General features: G+C 54.2%; 1 protein-coding gene across 1 annotated transcript in view; it reads left to right on the top strand.

Annotated features, from left to right (window-relative positions):
• Window positions 1-4256: 4256 nt before the first annotated feature.
• Window positions 4257-27203, top strand: part of AP2A1 (adaptor related protein complex 2 subunit alpha 1) — a 30006-nt gene continuing 7059 nt past the window's right edge. The window contains exons 1-7 of the mRNA XM_080828183.1: window positions 4257-4442; window positions 15327-15395; window positions 15518-15660; window positions 15810-16003; window positions 22169-22298; window positions 22720-22821; window positions 24256-24364. Of these exons, the coding sequence (XP_080684309.1) occupies window positions 4376-4442; window positions 15327-15395; window positions 15518-15660; window positions 15810-16003; window positions 22169-22298; window positions 22720-22821; window positions 24256-24364 (814 nt within the window). The 5' untranslated portion in view covers window positions 4257-4375. The remainder of the gene's footprint in view (window positions 4443-15326; window positions 15396-15517; window positions 15661-15809; window positions 16004-22168; window positions 22299-22719; window positions 22822-24255; window positions 24365-27203) is intronic.

Raw genomic sequence — 27203 nt, forward strand, 5'->3', positions numbered from 1 at the left:
ACTTAAATGCATGAATAAATAAACTTAAGAAAAAAAAATAAGGGTACGGTCATCTTGGATTAGGCCCCACTCAAATCCCCTCAACTTAAACTTGATCATCTGCAAGAACCTTATGTCCAAATAGTCAAATTCACAGGTCCTGTGGGTTAGGACTTCAACATGGAGACAGGATGATGTTAGGACACAGCTCAACAGAGATGAACTGCGTTGATGTCTGAAACTCATATTTTGTATGGATCAAAACACAAAATGGACTGATGGAAGGAGGGAGGGAAAGCCAGGTGGAGAGATACGAGCTAGATCAGGTGGAGTACAACGTTAAGAACAGAAGGAGGTCAAGATGCATGCTCGCTGTACAGTTGTTTCAACTCTCTGAATATTTAGAAATTTTCATAATAAAATGCTGGGGTAGAAACTTGGTGATGGTCTGATAGGGACAGCTTGCTTTAAAATAATCCAGTGGGGGGGTTGGAGGGGGCCTGGCTGCCTCAGTCGGCAGAATGTGTGACTCTTGATCTTGGGGTTGTGAGTTCAAGCCCCACTTTGGGTGTAGAGAGTACTTAAAAATAAAATCTTTAAAAGTAATCCAGTGGGGGGTGAGGAAGTGAAGTGGAGGGGTTACAGATGAGAGGCAAGTTCATACATTGATATCAATAAAGATATTGTTGGAACTGGCTCTATGGGGGTGCATTATTCCCTCCCAATTTGGGGTATATTTGAAATTTTCTGTAATAAGCTTTTTTTTCTGAGAGTGTGAGAGAGCATGCACATGAGGGTGGGGGCAGAGGGAGAATGAGAGAGAGAAAGTCTTTTTATTTTTTTCAAAGATTTTATTTATTTATTTATTTATTTATTTTTTTAAAAGATTTTATTCATTCATTTGACAGACAGAGATCACAAGTAGGCGGAGAGGCAGGCAGAGAGAGAGGAGGAAGCAGGTTCCCTGCTGAGCAGAGAGCCCGATGCGGGGCTTGATCCCAGGACCCTGGGATCATGACCTGAGCTGAAGGCAGAGGCTTTAACCCACCGAGCCAGGTGCCCCGAGAGAGAAAATCCTTTTTTTTTTTTTTTAAAGATTTTATTTATTTGACAGAGAGAGATCACAAGTAAGCAGAGAGAGAGAGAGAGAGGGAAGCAGGCTCTCTGCTCAACAGGGAGCCAGATGCGGGACTCGATCCCAGAACCCTGAGATCATGACCTGAGCCAAAGGCAGCAGCTTAACCCACTGAGCCACCCAGGTGCCCCCGAGAGAGAAAATCTTAAGCAGACCCTGTTCATCGCGTGGAGCCCAAGTTGGGGCTCGATCTTATGACCATGAGATCATACCCTGAGCCGAAATCAAGAGTTGGATGCTTAACCAACTGAGCCACCCAGGTGCCCCTGTAACAGACTTCTTCAAATGCTGCACAATGTGTTAAAAAAAAATGACAGGGAGTGCTAATTTAATTCCCCCACATCCAGCAGTTCTCTCTTGAGCTGAGATCTGAGGCTGGGGGAGGCATGGGTTGGGGTGTAGGAACGGGGTGTAGGAAAGTCTGAATGGTCAAGAGGAGGCCAGTGTGACTGGAGCGTTTATGCTGGGGAAGGACATGGCTGATTGATGCTGTAAAAAGTGTCCTGGTGTGTGTGGGAGACAGACTGTGGGGTGGCCAGGATGGAAGCAGGGAGAGCCGTGAGAGGCATCACTGCAAGATTCCAGGTAAGAGATGACGGTGGTGGTGGTCTGCTTGGGTGAGACAGTGCCCACAGAGGGAGGTGGCCGGTTTCAGATGTGTTCTGCCCTTAGTTTGGGGTGAGGGACAGGGAGGGGTTCTGGCAAGAGCGCCCAAGAGATTGATGGAGGGCCCATTGGCCCAAATGGGAAGGCTGGGGATGAATCCCAGTTTTTCTGGAGAAAATAAAGAGTTGGTTTGCTGGGGCCAGATTCTTAGAAGCTATTGCTGGTTCAATCCACGAGATCCTTGATGGCCCCTGGGGTTTCCTCTTAATGCTCCCTCCTAAAGGCAAAAAGGTTCTGCTTAAAGCTCATTAGATGCCCCCACATGTGGACTTATTCATAGTCTGGTCTTAAAACCTAACAGTGGGTAAGCCCATGAGCCCCTGAGCCCCCATCATGATCTTGCTCAAATCAGCCCTGTAATTATTTTTTTTATGGTCTTATAATTCTATACTGTTCAAGTTCACAGCCACTATCAATGGCTTGTAGCTGCTGAGTGCCTACAGTGTGGTTAGTCTCAGCCAAGACGTGCTGTAAGTAGAAAATACAGATTTCGGAGACTTAGGAAAATTAGGGATGCCTAGGAGTCTCTCTGTTAAGGGTCTGCCTTTGGCTCTGGTCCTGGGATGGAGTCCCACATCAAGCTCCTTGCTCAGCAGGAAGCCTACTTCTCCCTCTGTGTGCTGCTCCCCCTGCTTGTGCTCCCTCTCTCTCTGACAAATAAATAAAATCTAAAGGAAAAAAAAAGACTTAGGAAAATTAGAATGGCAAATATGTTGCAGTGACAATATTTGGGTATATTAAGTTAAATACAATATATTTTTAAAAGATATTATTTATTTATTTGACAGACAGAGATCACAAGTAGGCAGAGAGAGAGAGGAGAGAGGAGGAAGCAGGCTACCCGTGGAGCAGAGAGCCTGATGCGGGGCTGATCCCAGGAGGCTGGGATCATGACCTGAGCTGAAGGCAGAGGCTTTAACCCACTAAGCCACCCAGGGGCCCCTTGTCTGTTGTTTTTAACAGGGCTGCTGTCTGTTCTTTAGAGGCATATTAGGAGTGGGCTCTAAAACAGCTGAGCATGTCCTTTCTCCTAGAACCCAGAATAATTTTCCCAAGACCCATTCCCAGAAACCCAAATGGATAGATCCATTAAACCTGGAAGGCACACCCTGGCTCTTGTCCTGGTCCCCATGCCCCCGACTGTGTCCCCAACCCCCCCACTCCTGGAGTCAGCGTGGAAGTTCACAGGATCCAGGACACTCCCTCAAGCCTAGTTCCAAGAATACTGGAGTACTGAGATTAGAAAAGTGATGTGGGGTTTAGTTCCTCTAAATGACAGAAATGTACTCTTTAAGTTCCCTTTGCCCCAAATTTCTCAATAGCCTGGGGCATCGCAGTTCCTGAGGCTTTGCCTTCCCCAAAATCAAAGAGGGTCTTGGGGTGCCAAGAGGTGGCTCTTGGGCCAAACCAAGCAAATTCATCTATTCCTTCCTTTTAACCAGCGTTCTTCAATACCAGGTCCCACTTTTGCTCAGGAGGAACTCCAGGTTTGGTGGAAGAGAGATTCACGATTTGATATGGTATCTGTAGTATGGCGTTATGGTTGCCCCCCCCCAAAAAAAGCATTGTATAGTGGAAAGTGGTTAAAAAACAAAATATAGTTTAAATCCCCGCTCTGTCATGCTGAGCTGTGTGACCTTGGGCAAGTCATGCAACCTCTCTGGACCTCAGGTTTAAGGTCCGCCTAATGGGGCTAGATTTAAATTGCTGTTTCCTGGGTTCTGAGTACTAGGTTTCGACATCTCTGCCGAGAGATACTGGAGGGGGAGGGGTAAGGGAAGACTTCCTGTTAGAAGATTTTAGGAGTCGGGGGTGGAAAAGAGGAGGGAGAAAGGGAAACAAGGGGACGCTTGCGCAGTAAACACCTCACATTTTCTCGCCCCTCCCAACCACTTCTCTGCAGCAGGGAATTGCAGGCGACGCTCCACCTATCCTAGCCCAGCTGAGTGACAACCCCCGTTCCCCTTCCTTCTCTACCTATGGTAGCCCTTCTCCCTCCCCCACAACCGCCCAGTCGGGGGTGGGAATAGGACAGATCTGACGAATCCGCGGCGCCTGCGTGGGCGATCTACCCGCTCATTGGTCATGATCAACACAAGTCCCGCCTCCTCGGGCCCACTCCCCCGCCTTCTTTCATGTCAATCCCTCCCTTCGCTGGATCCAATCAGCATCGGACCCGGCCGCACGGAGGGGGCGGTCCCACCGCACGTAACCGAACTCCTCCCGTCTCTCGGGCAACGCCCCTTCCCCCTCCCTTCCTGCGAACGGAAATAGGGGGCCACTGGGCCAATCGTAGCAACGTGCCTTTGTCCAGCAACCAATGAGAGAGGAAGCGGAGGGGAGGGGTGAGCCCGAGTCTGAGCGGCAGTAATCCAAGCCAATGGAAGGCTGATAGCTCAGGACGGCGGACGGGAGGGGCGGGACCGGGGGCGGAGCCGCGGCCTGCCGCCCGCCCGCCCGCCAGCCCGCCCTCCCCCCCGCGGCCGGCTAGGCTCCTCGGCGCTGCTTGGGGTCTTTTCCTCCCGGTCCCCGCCTGCCAGCCCCCGCCGCGCTGTTCCCTGCCCGGCCAGGCCTGGAGCCGACACCACCGCCATCATGCCGGCCGTCTCCAAGGGCGATGGGATGCGGGGGCTCGCGGTGTTCATCTCCGACATCCGGAACTGTGAGAGCGCGGCCGGGGGACCCTGGAGGGAGGGGGAGCGTGGAATTGAGGGGCTCGGGGATTACAGAGGGGCCCGGGGCATAGAAAGCCATTTCGGTCGTAGAGGGAGAGGATAGAGAGGCCTCGGGGGGAACTTTAGGGTGGGGGGAATGGAGGGACTTAGGGTGTCATAGAGTGCCTCTTGAGGTGACGACACGGAGTGGCTAGAGGCGTCCGCGAGGGTCTTAAAGCAGAGGAGGCTAGTACAGTCCCATGGCTGGGGACATAGAAGTGTCCCCCGGGAATGATAGAAAGGCTTGGGGAACGTATTAGCGACGGGGTTAGAGAAACCCCAATGTCGGTAGAAAGGGAAGGAGGTATATGGGGGGGGGTACCCTGTGGAGCGATAGAGTGGGAGAGGGCCAGAGGGGACCGGGAGAACGTAAAACACGGGAAGCATATGGGGCCGGGCCTGGAGGGCCTGGCTGAGGGGGTGTCATAGAGGGGAAGGGACTAGGTAGGTCACTGAGGCTCCTGGCTAGTACACAGAGAGGGCCTGGGAGTAATAGAAAGTCCTAGGGGGTTGGGGAGGAGAGATGCGAAGGTGGGGTACTATAGTGGGACCCTGATGAAGGATAGAGGGGCTCCAGGCTGGAGGGCAGTGGAGAGTGGGCTAGAAGGGTCACTAAGGGGGGAGAGTGGATCAAAGAATACAGAGGAGAGGTGCTGCAGGTGGAGGGTCTTAGGAAAACCTGAGACAGGAAGTTGGGAGCCTGGAAAGGAAGACATTATAAAGTGGGGGTTTGGGGAATGTGCCAGAATGGGGAGAGCCCAGAGATCAAAGAAGGGGCCTTAGGAATTTTCGGGGACAAGATCTGGAATCTGAGGGTTGGGGGAGGCCTGGTCCCAGAGAGAGGTCAAAGGTCAGGGAGCAGGCCAGTCCTGAATCTGGAGCCCTCTCGTATCTGACCACATCAATCTGGGCACAGCGATCAGCAGCAGGAGGGGTTGTCGTGACGAGGAGAGACCTGGCGCCAAGTTAGCTCCCAATTCCTGGGAGTGGGTGTTGGTGTTTGGCGCTGCCAAGAGCTTCAGAGGCTGTATCCGCATGGGCTCTAGGGTCAGCCAGACCTGGGTTTGGGCACTGTCACTCCCCAGCCATGTGACCTTGAATGGGGTACTTCATCTCTTGATTTCCTCATCTGTCAGGGGGACTGCTGACTGCACCTTCCTGATGGGGTGGTTGTGATAATGTGTGTGACTGAGGCCTTTTGCACATTCTAGGCCCTGGATGGTTTTGGGTGTTGTTTTTGTCATTCGGTGGATCTGACGCCTGGCCTCTCTGTTAGATGCCCAGAGATTATTTTAGAATTTAGTAGGTATGAAAGGACCTGGCACGTAGTAGGTGCTCAGTGAACGACGGGGGTGGAAGCCATTGGGTGTCAGGTGGAGGAGAGATGTTATGGTTGTTATGGAAAGAGGTGAGTAAGGAGGGGCTGTGGACCAGGTAGGGGGGCCAGCTGTCAGGAGTGGGTGTGCATTGCCAGCCATGTGAAGCTGTGTGACTCTGGGCAAGTCACTTAACCTCTCTGAGGCTCAGTTTTCTCTCTTTTTTAAAGATTTGCTTATCTTAGAGAGAGAGAGAGAGAGAGATCATGAGTGGGAGGGGCAGAGGGAGAAGGAGAGAATCTCAAGCAGATTCTGCACTGAGCTCCCAGCCCAACACTGGGGTCAGTCTTACAACTGTGAGGTCATGACATGAGCGGAAATCAGGAATCAGGAGTTGGCCGATCAACCGACTGTGTCACCCAGGCACCCCTAAGGCTCAGTTTTCTTGTCTGCAAACTCCCCCGATAATAGCATCTTATCTCTGAAGGCTCATTCATTTGTTCATCCAGCAAATAGTTTTTGATCACTACTTTTTTTTTTTAAGATTTTATTTATTTATTTGACAGATAGGGATCACAAGTAGGCAGAGAGGCAGGCAGAGAGAGAGAGGAGGAAGCAGGCTCCCTGCTGAGCAGAAAGCCCAATGTGGGGCTTGATCCCAGGACCCTGGGATCGTGACTGGAGCTGAAGGCAGAGGCTTTAACCCACTGAGCCTCTCAGGCGCCCCTGATCACTACGTTTTGACACTGTACCTGGGCCCGGGCGACAACAGTGAACAAGAATCCCTGGGTTGGGAGCACCCAGGCCGTGAGGGACATAGAAAATAAACACAGAACTACAATAAATGATACCATGCCAGAGGGTGACTGGTAGTGGGAAGGAAAGGTGAGGAGGGACCAGGATTGAGATGGTGCTTGGGTAGGCCTCACCAAGGAGCTGACACATGAGTAGACTTTTGATTTAAGTGAGGGAACAGGCCCTGCAGATTTTGGAGGGCAGGGAGGGTCCAGACAGAGGGATGGTGCGTCCAAAGGTCCTGGGGCTGCAGCATGCTTGGCGGCGTGTGTTCCGGTAAAAGCGAGGGGACCCGTGTGGCTGAAGCTGACCGGGAGAGGGCAGGAGATGAGAGCAGAGAGGGGACAGGGAATGTGGAAGGCCATGTGGGCCTTTATCTGGGTGAAACGAGAGCGGCGGGAAGGTTTAGAGCACAGAAGGGACGTGAGCTGATTGATGTTTTAAAATAATTCCTCCGCTGCCATGAAGAGGATAGACTCGGGAGGCGGTGGTGAAAGCAGGCAGGTAATTAGGGGCTGCTGCAGGCATCCAGGTGAGGGATGGTGTTGGCTTGACTGGGGTGAGAAGGGAATGGTGAGAAGTGGTTGGTTTGGGGACAAATTTTGAAGGATTTGCAAGGGGATTGGATGATGGGGCGGGGAAGGAAAGAGAAAACGGGTCAGTGTTAGTGCAGGACCCCAGAGGGGAAGACTCTGACTTGGGGCCGGTAGAGGTATTTTGGCCAAATGAGCGGGGGCTAGAGAACCAGGGTTTCCTCTCGTTCTTCGTCTTCTCATCAGTAAATGTCGAGTGGCTGATGTGTTTCAAACCTTATGGAGGGTACTGGGGACACAGTGGTGAAGAGGACAGATCTGTCTGCGTCCCTGTGAAGCTCCCAGCCCCATGAAGGAGACAGGTACTGCCCAGACACCGTAGCCGTCCTTCTCACAAACACGTATACAGATGTTCATAGTAGGGTTAGTCACTGTAGCTGCAAAATGGGAGCAAACCACCCAAATGTCCGTCATCGGATGAATGGGTGTAAAGATGGGGTCCGTCACGCAGTGACGTATCAAACCATCAAAAGGAATGATCACATGGGGCACCTGGGTGGCTCAGTCGGTGAAGCGTCTGCCTTCCGATCCGGTTATGATCCCAGGGTCCTGGGATCGAGCCCCATGTTGGGCTCTGCGCTCAGTGTGGGGTCTGCTTCTCCCTCTCCTTCAGCTCCTCCCCGCTGCTTGTGCGCTCGCTAGCACACGCTCTCTCTCTCTCTCTCAAATTAAAAATAAATAAATAAACAAACAAACTTAGGAAAAAAAAAAAAAGAATGACGCACACTACAACATGGATGAACCGTGGTGAAAACCTCATTGTAAATGAAAGAAGCCAGACACAAAAGGCCACATACATGATTTCCTCTGTGTGAGATGCCCGGAACAGGCAAGTCCATAGAGATAGAAAGTAGGTTAGTGGCCACCCAGGCCTGAGTAGGGGGTGATGGAAGGCGGAGTGATTGCCAGTGAATGTAGGGTTTCTTTTCGGGGGTGATGAGAATATTCTGGAAATAGATCATGGTGATTATTGCGTGAGACTGTGGATACACCAAAGACCGCCGAATTGCACGCTTTAGAATGGTGAACTTTGTGGTATGTGAATCGTATCTCAATTTTTTGTTTTAAGTGGAAAAACCTTGAGCTGTCCTAAGTCCAGTGAGAGGGAAGGCCACGGCGTTGAGAGAGTGAAGACTCTGTCTGGTTGCATTGGCCAGACAATGTGGCGGGGTTTGCCAGGCCAAGGGAGGTGGGGAAGAGCTGTGAAGACAGAGGGACAGCCACGCAAAGGTCCTGAGGCCCAGAGGAGACTGAGCTGAGGCCTATGTGCCTGGTGCACAGGAGGGTGGGATGGGATCTGACGTCAGGCAGGTGGGCAGAGGCCATGTTGGTGTTTGTCCTGAGAGCACTAGGGAGGGTTTCAAGCAGGAGTGGGGAAAGAAGCCCTGCAGGTTGTGGGTGAGCCGCGCTCGGAAGTGAGCAGGGGGAGGAAGGGGAGGGGTATGGAGTCCTCCTGCTGGAGAGAATCTGAAGACATCGTGGAGTTCAGTGGGAAGACTGTAGAAGGAGGTAAAAGGGTTTGAAAACGAGGGCAAGAGAGGGCAAACTGCAGATAAGAACGGGAAAGGTTTGGGCTGGGCTCAGCCCGAGGGCATGGTCCTGTGCTGTCTTGAGCGGGAATCTGCCTCTCAACCACTTAATCTGGGAGCTTCCAGGGCCCAAGCTAGGGCTGTCTGGGTGTCTCCTCTCTAGCCGCCCCCCCCCCAACAGGCCTGGGGGAAGTTTGCGAGGGAGTGAACCGGAGAGGGGTCCTGGGTTGCCACAGTCCCCTGAGCTCCTCCATTAGGGTAACATCCTGCTCCAAATTGTGACCCATTCCTTTTGGGACTTCTCCCCAAGTCCCTCGAGCACAGGCCCTGCTCTGATCCCTCCCTGGATCCCCCGGAGACTGGGTCCTCAGGAGACATTTGCTAGTTGAAAGAATAAGTGAACAAATGGATGAATGAATGAGCAAACAAAACAGTCTTTACTGAGCACTGATTGAGTGCAAGACATGGCTCTGAGTAAGGGGATTGCAACAGTGAACAGAAGTCCCTCTCCGTGGTGCTCGTATTCTAGAGGAAATGGATCAGTACACAAGTAAATATATAGTATTCAGGTGTATAGACAGGTGGTGGGGGCGGGGGGTTGAGAGGAAATAAAGCAGGAAAGGGGTATGGGGACAAAGTTAGGGACAGTGCTCTTCTGTAAGCTGTTCAGAGAGTTTCTTGCTGAAAAGGTGACATTGGAGCAAAGCATCAAATTTGGTGGGTGAATTAGGCCTGCACAAATCTGGAGGAGGACATTCTTGGCAGCCTGTGCAAAGGCCCTGAGGCAGGACTGTACTAGGAGGAATTTGAGGAGGAGGAGCAGCAGGAAGAGGAGGCCGCTGATGGCCGGGAGGGTAGGAGTTGTGGTCAGAGAGGGAAGTAGTGAATCTGTAGGGCCCCGGGGATGACAATGAGGGCTTCACCTTTAGTCTGAGCCACCTGGGAGCCATGGAGGGATTCGGAGCCCAGAAGGGACAGGATCCCTCTGGCCTCTGTGGAGAGACCAGAAAGAATGAGTCTCACTTTGGTGTGCCATTGGGGGCCCCCCACCCTACCCCAGGCCCTGCACTTTAAGGAACCAGCGTCCTTGAGATGCTGATGACAGACAGCCCCAGGCCTGGCCTCACCCCCTTCTGTGTGTCCTCTAGTGAGCTGGGTCCACAATCTGCATTCAACACCTTTCCTGTGCCAGGACTATTCTGAACGTGGGGATGCCCCCTGGGAATGAAGCAGCCACTCTTCCCAGCTCTGGGGGGCTGCATTCTGACCGGAGGCCAGACCCAGGGGCTGACTACACCCTTCCCTTAACCCTTAACGTGCCAGGCTGCCGCTTAGGGATGGTCTTTGCAGCTGTGTTCAGTTTGCAGCTGGTTGTTCCAGGAGACTATTTTCTCCCTCAGGGGTGGTGATGACTTTGCTAGCATGAGCACCACATAACCCAGCCGGCCAGATATAGAAGCTGAAATTTTCCAGTAGCCGCATTTCCAGAGTACAGCCAGTAAAATCAGCTTTAATGCATTTTATTTACACCAGCACGTTCACCGGATTATTTGAACGTGTCATCCGTATTTTCACAATTATTCCTGAGACGGTTTATGTGCCTTTCTCAATGAGGCCACGTTTTTCACTGGAAAACACTTGCTCCGTATTTCAGAGTTCGCGAAACTTCGAGAGTTGAGAAAACAGATTTGCAAAGTGCCCGGCTTGTTCCAAACCTAACCTTTTGCGGTGACTGAGCTGAGAATTGGTTTTTAATTTTGGATGTATGGAAAATACGAATTTCATCCCTCTGTAGCACCAACCGTGGGTCGGGTGCCAAGTGGCCCTTTGTGGCCCGTGGCTCCCGCATTGGGCAGCGCAGGGCCAACGTGTTCTGGATTCTGTAGTGGTCCAGAGTTAACAGGCATCAGCTTCCAGAACTCTCTTTGGGACTCTGGGCTGTTGGGACTCCTGTGGGAGACACAGCACAGGGGGTCCTAGTAGAGAGGAACATCTGTTACCCTGTATTGTAAGCAGGAGGTGTCTCCCACTGAGGTACTAGACCCCAGGGCCTGCTACCTCCCTAAAAGTATCCCAGTCCCGCCAGGGCGGAGGAGCCGGGGTTTTTAGGATGCCTTCGGTGGTGGGACAGGCCTACCTGATGCTGTAGCTTAGCGCCCGCACACGAAGACTTGACCTCCCGTCACTAGCGGAAGCCCCAAGGTAGGCAGGCAGGTCCTCGCTCAGTCTTTCCTTGCCCTGGCCTGCACGCTGCTCACAACCACAGCTACCAGCGGACAAGGGGCCCCGCAGCCTCCCAAGGCTCCCCAGCGCTCTGAGAAGACCCGGAAGAGTCTGGGAGGTCTGGGCCCAGCTGCTGTGCTAGCCTCCAGGCCTTTATACGGCCTGGAGCACATTTCCCCTTATTTCTGCTTGGTCCAGTGCCACTCCAAATTTGGATCCTCAAATCCCAGGAGCTGTGTACCAGGAAGACTTCCTCCCCTGGTCTGAGTCCCGCCTCCCAGCCCCCATCGCGTTTGTCCGTGTCAAAGTACTCACTTGTCCCCATCAGCCAGCCTCCTTTCCAATCCAGGAGCTCCCCCAGCGCAGGGCTCGTGTGACTCATCCCTGAGCCTGGCCCAGGGACTGTTTGAGGATAAGAAATCCCTTTAAAATGCCCAGACACACTTGCATGCCTCCTGTGATGGTGAGCTCATCTCCCTGTCGCTGGCTGGCCCTGAGTGCTAGAAAGTCGTTCCTTCCATTAGCTCAGCTGCCCTCATCCCCTCTCTTCCACGTGTTACCCTCAGTAGCACCCATGTGCTATCTCTGGGCACTCAGGCTACTACTTGCCTCAAGATCTCTGCAGAGACCTGCCCCCTGCCAGGATGCCCTCCCTCCAAGGCCACAGCCCCTTCTCTTCTGGAAACCTGATGCTTTTTTCTCTCTCTGAATTTTTTTTTTTTTAAAGATTATTTATTATTTGAGAGAGAGAGCCCAGCAGGGGAATGGTGGGGGGCTGGTGGGAGCACGAAAGGGAGAGGGGAAGCAGATTCCCTGTTGAGCAGGGAACCCGACGTGGGGCTCGATCCCAGGACCCCGGGATCACGATCTGAGACGAAGGCAGATGCTTCACCAGCAGAGCCACCCAGGTGCCCCTGTGAATTCTTTTTTTTTTTTTTCCCCTGTGAATTCTTTTTTATAGTAAAGTGTATCAGTTGTGCAGGAAGCAGTATCGAACAGGTGTGGACCATTAAAGACTCTTTAAAGACAAAATCCACACACACAAATGTGTATTCTCTAAATATCCCTTAAATTGTCCCTATCTGCTTGATGTGGTCTTTTGCATAGCTGATTGCTCGTCTGTGAACGTATATTTATATGTAATTTAATATACAAGTATAATAACTTGTGTCTGTATATGTATATATGGAGATAGTACATGTACGGAAAAGCCCACAGATCATGCATGTCAGGCTTGATGAACTCCTCCTGACTGAACACAGTTGCAGAATCAGCCCCTGGAGGCCGAAACGGCATCCCCGACTCCCCAGCCCGGTCCTTGTCCCCTGTCCTCCCCCCGCCAGAGATAACCGTGGCTCCACCATCCAACACCATAGGTTACTTTGCCTGCATCTTGAAGCTTTTAATAGTGGTTTAAATGAAGCCCAGGGAATGCTCTGGCCTCAAATTCAATTGCTGCTTAAATGTCTCTCTCTCTGCGATGAAGTTTAAGCAGGTGCTTTGTAATATATGGTCCATTTATAAAAGAGGATTTTTTTCCCCCTGGTCCCTCCAGAATAGTTTCCAGGCGAGCACTTGAACAAGCAGCTGTGGTCATTGTCAGGAATAGCCTAGAACCTGCATGCTGGTTCCCAGGGCTTCCCCCTTGCCCCGCCCCGCCCCCAGGCCTGTCCTCAGCAGTGTGGCTTCCTTCTGGCCACACTCACCGGGTGAACTGCTCCTGAACCCTCCTCACCTTTCAGAGCCTCCTCAAATGTCCCCTCCTCCTGGCAGCCGCCACCGAGGCCCTGGCAGCCTCTGTCTCTGTGCGGTTCCCTCAGTGTGGGGATAGGGCTGGTTGCCTTCGCCCTCTCGGGCCGGGAACCCCCGGGAGCAGATCAGAAGTGTGGGGTCCGTGTGGGTCCTGGGTGGTTGCCCAGCATCACCCCCAAGCGGGGCCCCCACGCCTCGGGAAATGTGTCATTAATAAATGAAGGGTCAGGTGGCCCCTGGGGCCACAGAGGCAGATTCAAGCTCATCCCTGAGGAAGTGGCCCTTTCTCACCTGGGTCCCAGAGACCCTCTCCCACCCTCATCCCTGGGCCCTCCACCCCCTTCCTGAGGACGGAGAGCTGCCACTCTACACCACTTAAGGCCCTTATTCACGTCTTCGTGCCTTTCCTGAGCTTGGCACTTGGTAAGCCCTTGGAACATGGAGTGGCCACCCAGAAAAGTGGCAGGTGGTGGCCCTGCCCTCTAGGGGCTCCTTGTGTGGTCTGGGGGACAGGGACAGACCCCTGACACCCACAGCAGGTGCTCTGCTGGAGGTGACCCAGGCCGCGTGAGAGCCACATGTGTGGTTTTAACTTTTAACAGCAGCCACATTATTCGTAAAAGGAGAAAGAAACTGGCAAATTTCATTTTACTAACATGTTTACATCATCTAATACACCAGAATGTGGTCATTTCAACACGCCATCAGGATTTTTAAGTTTTCGATGAGATATTTTGCGTTCTTTTTCTTGCCCCCACTCGATCTTCCAAACCCAGGGTGTCTTGGCCGCCTAAACCCCCTCTCAGGCCGGCGCAGCCGTATTTCAGGCGCTCAGAAGCTGCCTGGCTGGCGGCTGCCGTATTAGACAGAGCCACTCAGGAGCCGCTCGGCACCGGTCAGAAAGTACTAGGCCGGGGGGCTTCCTGGAGTAGGCGGTAGCTGCAGTGAAGCTTGTGGAAGCTTCCCTGGAAGTTGGGAATTGGAGGTGAGGCGGGATCTGTAAAGACAAGGAGAGCTCACACCCTCGCCTGTTGGCTCGTTCGCTCGTTGCACATGGCCTCCCAGGTGCCCGGTCACATGCTCGGGGACACGGATGACACGGCCGTGGGTCTGAGCAGGCCTCTTGCCCTTCAGATGAGTGCACACTTATTAAGCACTTGCTGTATGCCAGGCACTGTGCTAGAAGCTCCTCCGTGGTGCTCATAATCTGGAGCGGGAGCCGAGGTTGGACAGTAAATGTAAAGAAAATAGGTACATGGTCTGAAATGTGCCGGGGAGGGGTTTTTGGTTTTTTTGTTTTTTTTTTTAATGATGGAAACAAGTATAAGGCCTTGGCTTGAAAGAACGGGTCAGAAAAGCCTCTCGGAGGAGGCGACCAAAGCTGAGACCCAAGTGACAAGGAGAGAACCTGAGAGATGGGTCCAGGCGGAGTCTCCCTGAGATAGGAAGGAACGTGGTGTGTCCGCGGTGGAGGTCAGTGGGGCAGAACACACAGTAACTAACGTAGGGAGGGGTGACGGTGGTGGGTGGCCAGGGCAGGGCCAGAGGGCTCGGTAGCCATGGGCGGGGTTCCCCCAAGCAGGGAGGCAGGGAGGTCAGAAAGGAGGCCGCTGCCGTGATCTGGGTGGGGAGGTCGTGGTGGCGGTCCCATGTCCTGAAGGTCAAGCCGAGTGGACACGGCAATGGCCTGAATGAAGGGGCAGAGCACCCGGGGTTCTGTCTGGATGAGCTGAGTGAGCCGGTCAAGGACAAGATGGTGAAGTCTGGCTCCAGGGGAACTGGGGGACATGGGGAGGGACACGGCAAGCAGTGGGGGTGCCCAAGACCTGGTCACCGTCCTGTTAGGTTGCCCTGATGGAGGTGCTGGGCATCAGGGGGCACAGGACCCAACCTGTGGGGTCAGGGAAAGCCCTCTAGACTCTCCCAGAAGTGGATCTTGTCGGAAGTGTCGCCGACCAGCTGGGGAGAGGTTGGTAGCCAGGAGGTGGAAGAAGTGGGTCTGTGGGGCTGGCGGCCCAGGGCCGAAGGATGTGAGGAGAAATAGGGAGGGAGGGGGCGAGCTCAGCACCCAAGGGTCTGGCCTGGCGACTGGGAGGCGGTGGGACCTTCATAACACCAGAGCAGCTTTTCAGGAGATGCTGAATTCGGGGATGTCGTGGGGGTGAGATCCCTGGGGATAGCTAGAAGGTAGCTGAGCCCTTCCTTCCTTCCTTCCTTCCTTCCTTCCTTCCTTCCTTCCCTGATCACATATTTCTTGCCAGACCAGTTCTAGGGGCTGGCGGTGGAGGCATAAGCGGCGCTGTGGGCGGACACAGGAGCCCTGAGGGCCAGTACAGTTCGGGGACCGCAGTGAGAGGAAGAAGGAGGGAGCAAGTCAGAGATCACCCCGTAGTGTGTGCCAGTCTTCTCCTCTGCAGTGAGACCAGTGAGCCATGGTTCTCACCTCTGTGAGGCTCCCAGCTAGTGATAGGGCCCACCCAGGCTTGGCCCCAGCCCCAGGGCCCGGGGCCCCAGGGTGGAGGGAGTGTGCCCTTCCAGCTGAGAGGGGCCTTGCGAGGGCAAGAGAGCATTGATGGTTTAGCTGTCTGGGACCCTCGTCATCTGGCCTGCCCTCTCCTCCCCAGGTAAGAGCAAGGAGGCAGAGATTAAGAGAATCAACAAGGAACTGGCCAACATCCGCTCCAAGTTCAAAGGTAGGCTGGAGGCCTGGAGTCCCAGGTCTGAGGGAGGAGGGGCTGGGAACTGGGATACTTGGGACTTACAGGTATGATCCTTCCTTATTCTCTCCCCTCTTTCCCCCTTCCTCTGGCCCTAGGGGACAAAGCCTTGGATGGCTACAGTAAGAAGAAATATGTGTGTAAACTGCTGTTCATCTTCCTGCTTGGCCACGACATTGACTTTGGGCACATGGAGGCCGTGAACCTGCTCAGCTCCAACAAGTACACGGAGAAGCAGATAGTGAGTCTGGGGAGGAAGGACTGGGGGCCTCAATTCCTGGGTCTGAAGGAGGAGGGGGCTGGAAGTACAGACTCCGGGGAGGAAGGATCGGGGCCTACGACCCATTAACCGCAAGGCTCCCAGCACCCCCCACCTTCTTCCTCACCCAGGGTTACCTCTTCATCTCGGTTCTGGTGAACTCCAACTCCGAGCTGATCCGGCTCATCAACAACGCCATCAAGAACGACCTGGCCAGCCGCAACCCGACCTTCATGTGCCTGGCCCTGCACTGCATCGCCAACGTGGGCAGCCGCGAGATGGGCGAGGCCTTTGCCGCCGACATCCCACGAATCCTGGTGGCTGGGTGAGGCACTGGGGACCCGGGTGGGCTGGGGTCTGGAACGGAGTAGACGAGGCCCAACAAGGACAAGGCCAAGGTCGAGGGTCAGAGAGATTGCGTCACCTGCCCAAGGTGTCCTGGCCAGGATGTGGGGGTATTGCGGGGCTGAGAGTCTGGTGGCGGCCCCACGGTTCTCTTGTCACCTCACCAAGCCAACTCAGCAGTGTGATGCAGCCTCCCGGCAGATCTGATGGGGTGTCTGTCTGATTAACTGATCTTTAAGACGTACTATAGAAGAGGGGATAACCGTAAGTTCTGCTGGCGACAGCCCTCCAGAACTGCTGCATTTTGATTCATTCATTCAGCAAACATCTGTTGGGCATCTGTTTTAGGCACAGTGTTGTGCTGATTGCTGGGAATATAGTCATGACCAGAAGTGGACATGGTCGTCGTCTTCCCAAGCATTGGTGGTTTAGAGTGGGAAACAAACACTGATTGATACTTGCAGGGTGGAACGTACAATTCCTCGTGGAACCATGCCGTTGGGGCACAGGAGCCCTTTAGGACATTTAGCTGGATGCCTGACCTAGTCTCGGGGATCAGGGAGGGCTTCCTGGAGGAAGTGACATCATGCTGAGACCTGGGTGAGGAGGAGTTGTTGGCTGTAGAGAGGGGAAAGGCGTCAAAGGCACTGGGGTCAGCCTTTGTGATTATCCTGAGGCAGGAGGTCATTCGTCACATATTTTTTGAGTCCCTGCGATGTGTTGGGCCCTCTCATGGGTTTGGGGAGGCGGGAGGGAGAAGCAAGGACTGTTGTGCCCACCCTCGGAAGCTTATATCTCACAGGAAGCTTACATGAGAGGATACCCAAAGAGCAAACATATACATAAAAAAGTAAGGTGAGTTCAGATAGTAATCAATGCTATGAAGGAAATAGAACTGGGTAGTGGGGGCAGTGGGGTGGGGGGGGGTGTGGTGAAGCTACTTAAATATACTCGTCAGGGGGGAATCTCTCCAAGAAGGTGGCTTGCAATTGAGACTGGAATGATGAGAAGATAGTTATTTTAGAATGTTGGAGAGTGTCCCAAGCGAAAGGGGCAACAAGTGCAAAGGCCCTGAGGCATGAGCCTTCTCTATTCAAGGAACCAAGAGATAGTCTCTGTGGCTGGAGGGCAGTGAACAAGCGACAGAGTAAGGGGAGTTTGGATTTTATTTTCGTTGAAATGGAAGAAGTTGGCGTGTGTTAAGTGGGCACGTGACATGATGGGCTTTGTATTTTTAGAAGATCACTCAGCTTGGTATGGGAGAAGGTATGACTTATATTTCTGGCAATATGGTGGATTAGATTCCTGACTAATGCTCTCGCTGAAACCTAACAATGTGGGATAAAAGAGGAAAGGAAGTACTCTTCAATGTATTCATGAGTTCGTGAGAGAATAAGGAGCGTGCAGGCCGCAAGCTAAGAGGGGCCTGGCACCCGGGGAGATGGGGAGAGGGCCAAAGCCAGAGTTTGCCTAGAGGGTGAACCTAGATATTGGTTTGGGGGCCCTGCAGCCTCTGGGAACAGGATACAAAGCTTGTCTGAGGAGAAGCTCCAGAGACCACACTTCAAAGTGGGGGTGACCTAGAAATAAATCCCCTTGGGGACTATAAGCAAAATTACCTGTTTCAAACCTTGGCACAGAGCAGCCCACACACTGGTTTTCAGCCTGATTTTCCCCTACCTGGGTTGTCTGCAAATTCTTAAGCCAAACTTTAAAGTGATTTAAGCTAGTAGTAGCCCAGTGCCCGACAGAGGCCAACAAGCCTTTTCAGGAGAAACCCGCCTTCACCACAGAAGCCCTAAGTTACGTGAGTAATGCACGGTCAAAAGTCACCAAACACAGGCCACACAACACCATGAGGGAGAACCAGCAGAAGGGAAACGGAAAGTAATAGTAGAATTGGAATATTCATATAGGATGTAAAATAAATGTTTAATATGTTTCAATAAAAAAGAAAACAATTTAAAATTAGATGCGCAAGCAGATTTCGAAAAAGGAATGGAGACATTTTTTTAGCCGTCTGGCTTAGCGGCAAGATGGACAGAGCCAAAGCAGAGCGAATGAACAGGAGGTAGAACTGAAGAAATGATTCCGAACGCAGCCCAGAGAAACAGAGGTGGAAGATTCCAAGAGAGGTTAAGAATCACAGAAGATGGAAAGGTCTAACCTGACACTGTTTAGAGCTCTAGAGGGACACCTGGCTGGCTTAGTCGGTAGAACGTGTGACTCTTGATCTGGGGGTTGTGAGTTCCAGTCCCATGTTGGATTTAGAGGTTATTTAAAAACCTTTAGAGGGACGCCTTGGTGGCTCAGTTGGTTAAGCGGCTGCCCTTGGCTCAGGTCATGATCCCAGCGTCCTGCGATCGAGTCCCGCATCGGGCACCTTGCTCAGCAGGGAGCCTGCTTCTCCCTCTGCTTCTGCCTTCCACTCTGCCTGCCTGTGCTCGTTCTCTCTCTCTCTCTCTGACAAATAAATAAATAAAATCTTAAAAAAAAAACAAAACAAAACTTATAGAGCTCTAGGAAGAGAAGGGAGAGAATATGACAGAGGTGGTGTTTGAACGGATAACGCCTAAGAATATAGCCTCGAACGAATGAAAGAGGCTGATCCTCTGAGTCAAGTAGCTCAAGAACCCAGCAGCAGAACTAGAGACTGGGGTGGGGGTGGCGGCAGGGAGAGCACTGAGACTGTTGCTGTCCAGGTCTGAGCTGACGGTGGCTGGGACCCCGGTAGTAGCCGTAGAGGACGTCACTGGGTACATTCCGGGAGTGAAGCCGACAGGATGGGTTACATGGGGTGGGAAAGCAAGAGAGGGGGAGCTCGAACAGGTGGGTGGATGACGAAGCCTGGGGAGAAGCAGGGGAGCGAGAGGCAGGCCCCAAGCCAGGTTTGGCCCCGCTGGATGCGAGGTGCCTGGTGGACACCTGGGCAGAGATGTCCCATAGGCGACTGGACGGCAGGGAGTTGGGGCCAGGGAGGGAACATGGGAGAGAGGGCTAAAAATAGAACTCGAGCCACACACCCCCTCCGTGGTTCTGGTCGCCACACAAAATGAAAACAAACAGGCGAAACTTCTTTTAATATTTTAATTTAACCCAGTCCATCTAAAATATGTTCATTTTGACACTGGATCTACCTGAAAGTTTCCGGATAATTATTCATGATATCACCACATGTGAGTGTGATGTACACAGACGTTGTCTCTCAGTTTGGATGGGCCCTCGCGGGGTCCAATAGCCACGCGTGGCTGGGGCCACCGTACGGGATAGCGCAGGATGGATGGTAATTAAAGCCGCATCCTTTCAGGGGAGACATGAGAAGGGATGAGAAGTGACCTAAGGCTAAGCCCCGGCGTGGCCCAGTGTGTCCAGGTCTGGCCAGGGAGATGGGAGGGAAATGCAGAGTGGGCTGTGGCTCAGAACGTGAAGAAACTTTCAAGGAGGACAGAGTGGTCAGTCGTGGCAAAATTGGCGGCCACCCCGAGCGGGGAGAACTTGGTGCTTGTGAGGACCAAGAAAGCGGCCAGTGTGACAGACTCGTACGAGCTGAGGTGACGCCCAGTTTCACACCAGGGAGTGGATGCTGAGGGGTTGTGCCCTGTCATTGTCGGGGACCAGGCTGGGGTTGTCTGAGTGCTCGGCTGGCCTCTCTCGACACCCAAAACTTGGCCTTGACAGTGACAGGGGCAGAGAGCAATGTATTTTTTTAGGTAGATTTTTTTTTTAATTATGATAAAATTCACAGAACATCAAGTTCACTGTTTCAACAGTTTACAGCGTACAATTCAGCGGTCTCTAGTATATTCACAGTGCTTTGCGGCCACCACCACTAATTCCAGAACATTCCCCTCACCCCAAAAAGAAGCCCCATACTCAGTAGCAGCTCACTCCCCATCGCCTTTCCCTCTAGCTCCGGACAGTCACTCGTCTGCTTTGTGTTTCTCTGGATTTGCTCTTCTAGACATTTCAGATAAACGGAAGTGTGTGCTCCATGGCCTTTTGTGTCTGGCTTTTTCCCACCTGGTGGAACGTTTTCGAGGTTCTTCCGTGTCGTAGGCTGCTTTGCTTCTTTCCTTTTTATGGCCCAGTAATACCGTTCTGCTGTCTGGAGGGACCACGTTTTCGTTACCCATTCATCAAAAAGATTCCGTTTGACTCTTAGAAGTATTGTACAAATACATTGTGTGAGCCTGGTTTTTAGCTCTTGCGGGCAGACATTGCTGGGTCATGTGGTACCACGGCTTTTTTTTTTTTTTTTTTAAGAAAGGGAACAGTTGAATTCCCCCTTCACATCCCCCGCAGCATCTCCATCCCCCCCCCCCCGCCCTCCACGGCCTGTATTCGATGGTGGTTATTCCCATGTACCTCCCTGTCCTTCTGTACCTGCGCATATGTCCCTGCGTGCCGTAGCCATAAGCTTTACCTTCGTGGTGCAGAGTCTCCGGTTAAGCAAGGCGATAAACAGCTCTTACTCCCCCGTTCGGGGTACGGTGGGCATTCGCTCCCCCATAGCTGGAGGGAACAGTAGAGGTCATCTCCTTCGAGGGCTAGAGAAACATCTCGAACAGAGCCTGGCCTGGGGTCGAGGCTCGTGCTGTGAGCTGGGACGATGGTGGAAAGGCCGTGAATGGGGCACCGTTCTGCTGGTCTTGGACAGACCTTCTACTGGTTTTGGCTTTGAGTTGATGATGGTCAGACATCCTCGCGCCGTCACCTTGAACACGCACGCGTGCCCACCCCCAGGGTGGGTGTCCAGGAGCAGCCTCGCTGGGCTGGGTCCGCGTCACTCCCAGTGCCATGCTGACCCGGGGCGGCCCCGCTCCTCTCCTGAGGGCCTGTCCCCACGTCTCCTCGAGGGCTGCTGTGTCCGAGGCCCGGCCAGCGTGCGCATGTCCGCCTGGCTGGCGGGAGGAAATGGTACTGCCTCATCGCTACTGTCCGTGTTTCGCCTGCAAATCCAGCGAAACCCCCTTTCACCTGGCCTTTGACTTGTGCAGTCACCCCTCCTGGGACTTCCCTCTGCGTCCTTTGCCGAGGCTTCGGATGGGTCCTCTCCTGGAGGCCGCAGCCTAGACGGTCAGGACAGCTCCCCACGCCCCCTTTGTGCCCGAGGATGTGCCAGCTTCCGGTCCACGGTGTCCTTTTCTCACCCCCCAAGTCCTCTTGCAAAGGAAACTGCCCGTCGGAGAGTCAGTGGCCTCCCGCAGGCGCATGCTTCACCGGTCAGGACCTCAAGCTCATGTGTCTGGCCCCAGTTCCTCGGTTTGTCGTGGAGAGATAAACGAGTTAGTCCCAGACTGTGCCTGGCTCAGTGCTGGGAGGAGCGGAAGGGCCCTGGCTGGTGCTTTTCCTGCTGTCACCCCAGTATTGGTGCTTCCCTGCTCGCCACCTGCAGCGGCTCCGTCTCCCCCTGGGTAAAAAGCAGGGTCGGCGCCATGGCCCTTGATGCCTGGCATGGTCTGGCCCCTTGTCCCCTGGTCCCCCTGTCCCATCTCCCGGCCTTTCCCCCTCCACTGCTCGCTCGCTGACAGCAGCGACACACAGGCCTGCGGCCACCTCGGGGCCTCCACACAGGCTGTGGCCTCTCTCCGGGATGGGCTGTGCAGAGATTTTCGGGGTTTTCTCACTAAGCTCAGCTTTCCATTCACCTGCCACCTCATCAGAGAGCCCTTCTTGCAAAATAGCATAAGTGGCGCTCCTTGCGCCTGTGCTCATTGGCGCCGTAGCACTGACACCGGACAGTGTCTGGTGCGTGTGCTGGGATCCGGGCTTTGGCTGGGAGGTAAGCTCTGTGAGGACAGACGTTTGGACCAGTCTGTCCACCTCCCTGTCCACAGCGCCTCCAGCAGAGCCTGCTGCCGGAGGTGCTCCAGAAGCATTCAGTAAGCGAGTGAAGGTGCACGGGCAGGCCTGGCGGTTGGCGGAGTTCTGCCAGTGACCCCAAGACTACCGAGATGGAGCCCATCTTGCAGATAAAAAAACTGAGGCTTGGTGCATGATGAGGCCAGCACCAGAGTGGATCCCTGGTCCCCCGGCTCTCTCCACCTGCTGCTGGCCGCCCTTCCTGGGAGGAGCGGAAGAGGAGGGAAGGTCTGTGTGGGGCTGGGGAAGCGCTGACCTCCCCCACCCAATTGTGTCCCCACAGGGACAGCATGGACAGCGTGAAACAGAGCGCGGCCCTGTGCCTGCTGCGGCTGTACAAGGCCTCGCCCGACTTGGTACCCATGGGCGAGTGGACGGCCCGGGTGGTGCACCTGCTGAATGACCAGCACATGGTGAGCCCTGGGCCTGGCGCCCGGACACCCTGGGCGGTCGCCTTCCAGAGCCATCCCTACACACCCAGAACCCCTTCTGCCTTAGATGCTTATGTGGAAACCGGGGGGATGCCCCACTCCTGCCCCGATTCCCACCTGGATGCCCAGGGCCCCCCACCTCTGTCCCTGCCTTTACTCAGGTACCTAGAGATCTTGGTCCGGCATCCTGAGTACCTATCACCCACCCAAGTATCCAGAAACCCCCATGCCCATCCCTGATACCCTCCCCCACCCCGACTGCCCAGGGATCCTGTCCAGTGTCCCCAGTACCCATCACCCACCCAGCCCTTGAGTCTCTGCTTTCAGATCCACAAGCTGGACACTTGTCCCCAGGCTGACCTTCCCCCTGCGGCCCTGACCCGCCACTTGTCTGCCTCTGCAGGGTGTGGTCACGGCGGCTGTCAGTCTCATCACCTGTCTGTGCAAGAAGAACCCGGACGACTTCAAGACCTGCATATCCCTGGCTGTGTCTCGCCTGAGCCGGGTGGGTATGGTCTCATCGTGGGGTGCGGGAGGGGGCCCTGGCGCCTGTGTCCTCTGGAGCAACTCCCTGGTCCCCCCTCACTGTCCCCGAGGAGCAGCCCGGCACAGTGGTTATGAACTCAGCCTCTGAGCTGGGCTCATCCGGGCCCACACAGCTGATTCCTGCTGTGGGGCCCGGACAAGCGGTTTCACCTCTGGTCCTCACTGACCCTGTCTGTTCACTGGGAACAATACCAGGCCCGGTTCACAGTGTAGCTACTGTCAGTCAGTGTGTATAATGTCAGTATGGGATTGGGCATCATGAGCACCCAGGGGGTGTGAGTGTCTCTCCTGATTTCCTCCCCCTTACCCCACTGTCTCTTGCTTCCTCCCGCATTCCCTGCTCTGCCTCCTGTTCCTTTTTCTCGAACCTCTCCGTTCCCCTCCTTCCTTCTGCTCCTCTCACCACCTTCGCCCCTTTCCTGGGAACATGCCTGAGGCTGCCTGTGTGTACCAGGCTCTGGGGACACAGATGAGTCAGAGCCGAGGCCTCCAGGAGCTCCCTGTCCTGTTGGTGGGGAGAGATGGGGCAGGGCAGGCCGGACAGCACAGATTTTCATAAAAAGGGTGATCTGGACTGTCATGGAGGTAGTACGGGACATTGTAGACCCCAAAGGAGGCACTTACCCCAGCCTGGAAGTCTAGGAAGGCTTCCTGGGAGAGGTGATCCCTGAATGAAGACTTGGAGTGAATTTAACATTCCCTGGGCCAGTCAGAGGAGGCCGAGATTCACAAGCAGAGAGAACAGACACACCAGGTCATTCAGTCGCTTTGTCATCGATTCACCATACGCCCGAATACTCCTGTGCGCCGGGCTGGCCGAGGAGACACGGACGGGGACACTGGGGGCCGGGCACGCGCCATCATGGCCATGGCACAGCGCATGGTGGGGATTGCTTCCTAGAGGAGGGATTTCCCAGGTTGAGCAGGCACTTGCCATGAGGGGAAAACGTCACGCACTCTCCTAATTCCCCATCTCTTCCCAGAGCCTTTCTTATGTCTGATCTTGTATTAGGCCTGGGAACCCAGGAAAGGGTCAGGGCTAGTTCCTAACCCCTGAGCTGCTTCCAGCCATGGGGGACAGCGACAGGGACACAAGTCCCCAGTGAGCTGTTTTGATCTATGCTTCAGGGAGGAGCCCAGGGCACCACAAGGCTCCTGTTTGGAGTAAGCGGCTCGCAGAAGGGAGCGCGGGTTGGCAGCGACTTCCTGCCCCCTGACAGCAGCGTTACATGAAGAGTCGGGAGCCCTGGCTGAGGTCTAAGCTCACTGCGTGCTCCAGGCTTCCGTACTCCCCTCCCCGGGCCTCAGATGCTTGGGAAGTCGGTGTGGCTCTGCCCTGCCCCTGCCCCGTGCCCTTCCCTGTCCATGCCTCACCCCCTCTTCTGCCCTCCAGATTGTCTCTTCGGCCTCCACCGACCTCCAGGACTACACTTACTACTTCGTGCCGGCGCCCTGGCTCTCGGTGAAACTCCTGCGGCTGCTGCAGTGCTACCCACCACCAGGTACTGCCGCCGACCCCGCCCGCGCCCGGCCCCGGCGCCTCGGGTCTGCGCCCTGTCAGGGTTTCTGTGAGGCTGTGGGTGCTGGGGCGCCGCCTAAAGGATCGGACAGATCACTCACGTCTTGTGGATCTCCTGTTGTGGGCCAGGGTCCCTGGGACACTGTGCTGGGTTTGCTCAGCCCTGGAGTGTAGGGGCTGTTGTCACACCTGTCTTGGGACCAAACCAAGGCTGCGGGAGGGGAGGCCCTTGCCCACGGTCCCCGCAGCCGATCTGGGGGTGATCCCGGGCTGTGTTGTTTGGGTGACCATAGCTCTGTGAGAGGTTCTCATGGCCTTGTTGCTCAAGGTCACAGCCATGGTGTGGATGAGGAGCCTAGCGTGAGCCAGGCAGTGCACCGGGGGTGTCTGTGACCTCCCGACAGAGCTGGTGAAGGGGAGCCCTCCCTGCAGCATGCAGACAGGGAGACTGAGGCTTGGAGATGAGACGTCACATATCGCGGCCTGTGCAGCGACTAAGGGGCGGAGCCTGATGCGAGCATCTGGCTCCAAGTCCCTCCCTCTACCCCATAGGCCCTGGGTCCATAGGGCCGAGTGCCCCATTTCCTCTGCTGCCTGACCTCGTAGAGCAGGTTTGAGGGAGCCCGTGCTGAGCTGCTCAGCACACAGGAGGGGATTGACAAACCAGCTCCCTTCCGTTCGGCCAGGGGTACTGCGCACCTGCTGTGGCCAGGGACTGACGTGCAGCCCTGAGTCTGCATGGGCAGCTGTGCACGAGTGTGCGCGTGAACGCATGACCATGTGTTCAAGTCTGGGCATGTCCACACGTCTGTGTGCACCCGCGTGGCAGTGTGTGTGTGTGTGTGCGCGCGCACAGGCAGAGGCCGCTTCCGGCCTGTGAAGGCCACTGGTGAATTTTTCCCATGGCCTTGGGAAAGCCTTGTTCGTTCCCCTCCTGGGCCTCTTTCTCATCCTGCAAGGAAGCACTCAGGCAGATCTCGGACCTCACTTCCGTCCCAGGAGCCCCGCCTCATCATTTCGGGGTGTCCCTGGAGCAGGTGCCTCGCCTCCTGTCACCCCCTGTGTCATAGGAATTGCAGCCGTGGCCCCAAGCAGGTAGTGCTGGGCCAGAGAGGCCACCTCCTGATTTATCTACGGAAAGTGTTTCTGATACCGTATTATGGAAAATCTTCCAATGTCCAGATAGCTAGAGCTCACCCATCGTCTAGACTTTGCGTTTGGTGGTGCGTGTGTGTTCTAAGTTTGCTCTTTTTATTTCTGAAGTATTTAAGACTGGCGTAGAGACATCATGTTTTTATCTTTGGATATCTTGTTGCACGTTTCTAAAAACTATGGGCGTTCTCATTCATGGCAGCGACTCTGCGGTCACGCTTGAAGCTCCAAAATACAGTGTGTTCAGACTGGGATCCGACCAAGATACAAGTTTTGTTTTTTTTTTTTTTTAAGACTTATTTACTTATTTTAGAGAGAGTAGGGAGAGGGCCAGAGGGAGAGAGAGAGAAGCAGACTCCCTGCTGAGCAGGGAGCCTGACATGGGGCTCGACCTCATGGCCCCAAGACCACGACCTGAGCTGAAAATAAGAGTCGAATACGGACCAGCTGAGCCATCCAGGTGTGCCTCGAGATCCAAGTATCAAGGGAGGCCTGGCTCGTTCAGTCAGTGGAGCAGGCAGCTCTTAATCTTAGGGTCATGAGTTCAAGCCCCACACTGGGCATAGAGATGACTGAAACATAAAAAGTAAGGGAAAAAAAGAAGAAAAAGAAAGATGACAAGTATAGAATTTAATTACTGCTCATAATCTAGAGGAATTGCCCCTTTATTCTGGGCCATTGACTTTCACCCCACCTTTTTTTTTTTTTTTAAGATTTTATTTATTTATTTGACAGATCACAAGTAGGCAGAGAGGCAGGCAGAGAGAGAGAGGGGGAAGCAGGCTCCCCACTGAGCAGAGAGCTCGATGCGGGACTTGATCCCAGGACCCTGAGATCACGACCTGAGCAGAAGGCAGAGGCTTTAACCCACTCAGCCACCTGGGCGCCCTCACCCTACCTTTTTATTATGAAACATTTCAAACAGAAAGATCACCTGCGCAAAGGGTGTCATGAACACGTGAGGCCCCGAGACCCAGCAGAGACCCTGAACGCTACTCTTGGCGCCCTGGCTGGCTTGCCATCTCGCCGTCTCACATACTCATTGGCTCACTTACGACACTTGTGACATAAGTCGCAGACGTCCTCATGCTTCCCCCGTGCCCAAAATACACCCATCCACATTTCATGAGACCCAAGAACACTGCGCAAAACCACGGTGCCCTTGTCACACCTGAGGAGCTTCAAGGTCATGGTGTTGTCCGCTGTCCAGGTACCCTTCACCCCCCCCTCGCTGTCCACAGCCTTATTTGTACGGCTGAAACAAAATACAGTTCAGTCGAGGGCCGCGACTTGTATTTCCTTATGTCTTTGCCCCTTTTGGGGGGGATTCCAGAATAGCCCTCCCACCAGTTTTTGAAGAAACTACCGGTTTTGTGAGGAAACCGGGAGAGTTGGCGTTGCAGGGGTGTCCCGCCTTCTAGATTTGGCCCAGAGTTGCCTCGTGTCCTGCAGTTCATCCCTCTACCCCATGAGCCGCCTGATACATCCGGGTGTGACATTTTCCCCTAGAAGGCTTGACAGCCCATCTGTGCACAGGATGTCACCTCACACCCCGCGGAATGGCAGTTATTGGTGTTGGTGGGAGCTCCTGGTTGGCGTGTGTCTGTCTCGGGCGCTCAGACCATTTCTTGGGGCGATCCTGGTTTCACAGCGTCTCTGGGAAGGTTTCT

The sequence above is a fragment of the Martes martes genome (assembly GCF_963455335.1).
Source record: "Martes martes genome assembly, chromosome: 17".
NCBI lineage: Eukaryota > Metazoa > Chordata > Mammalia > Carnivora > Mustelidae > Martes > Martes martes.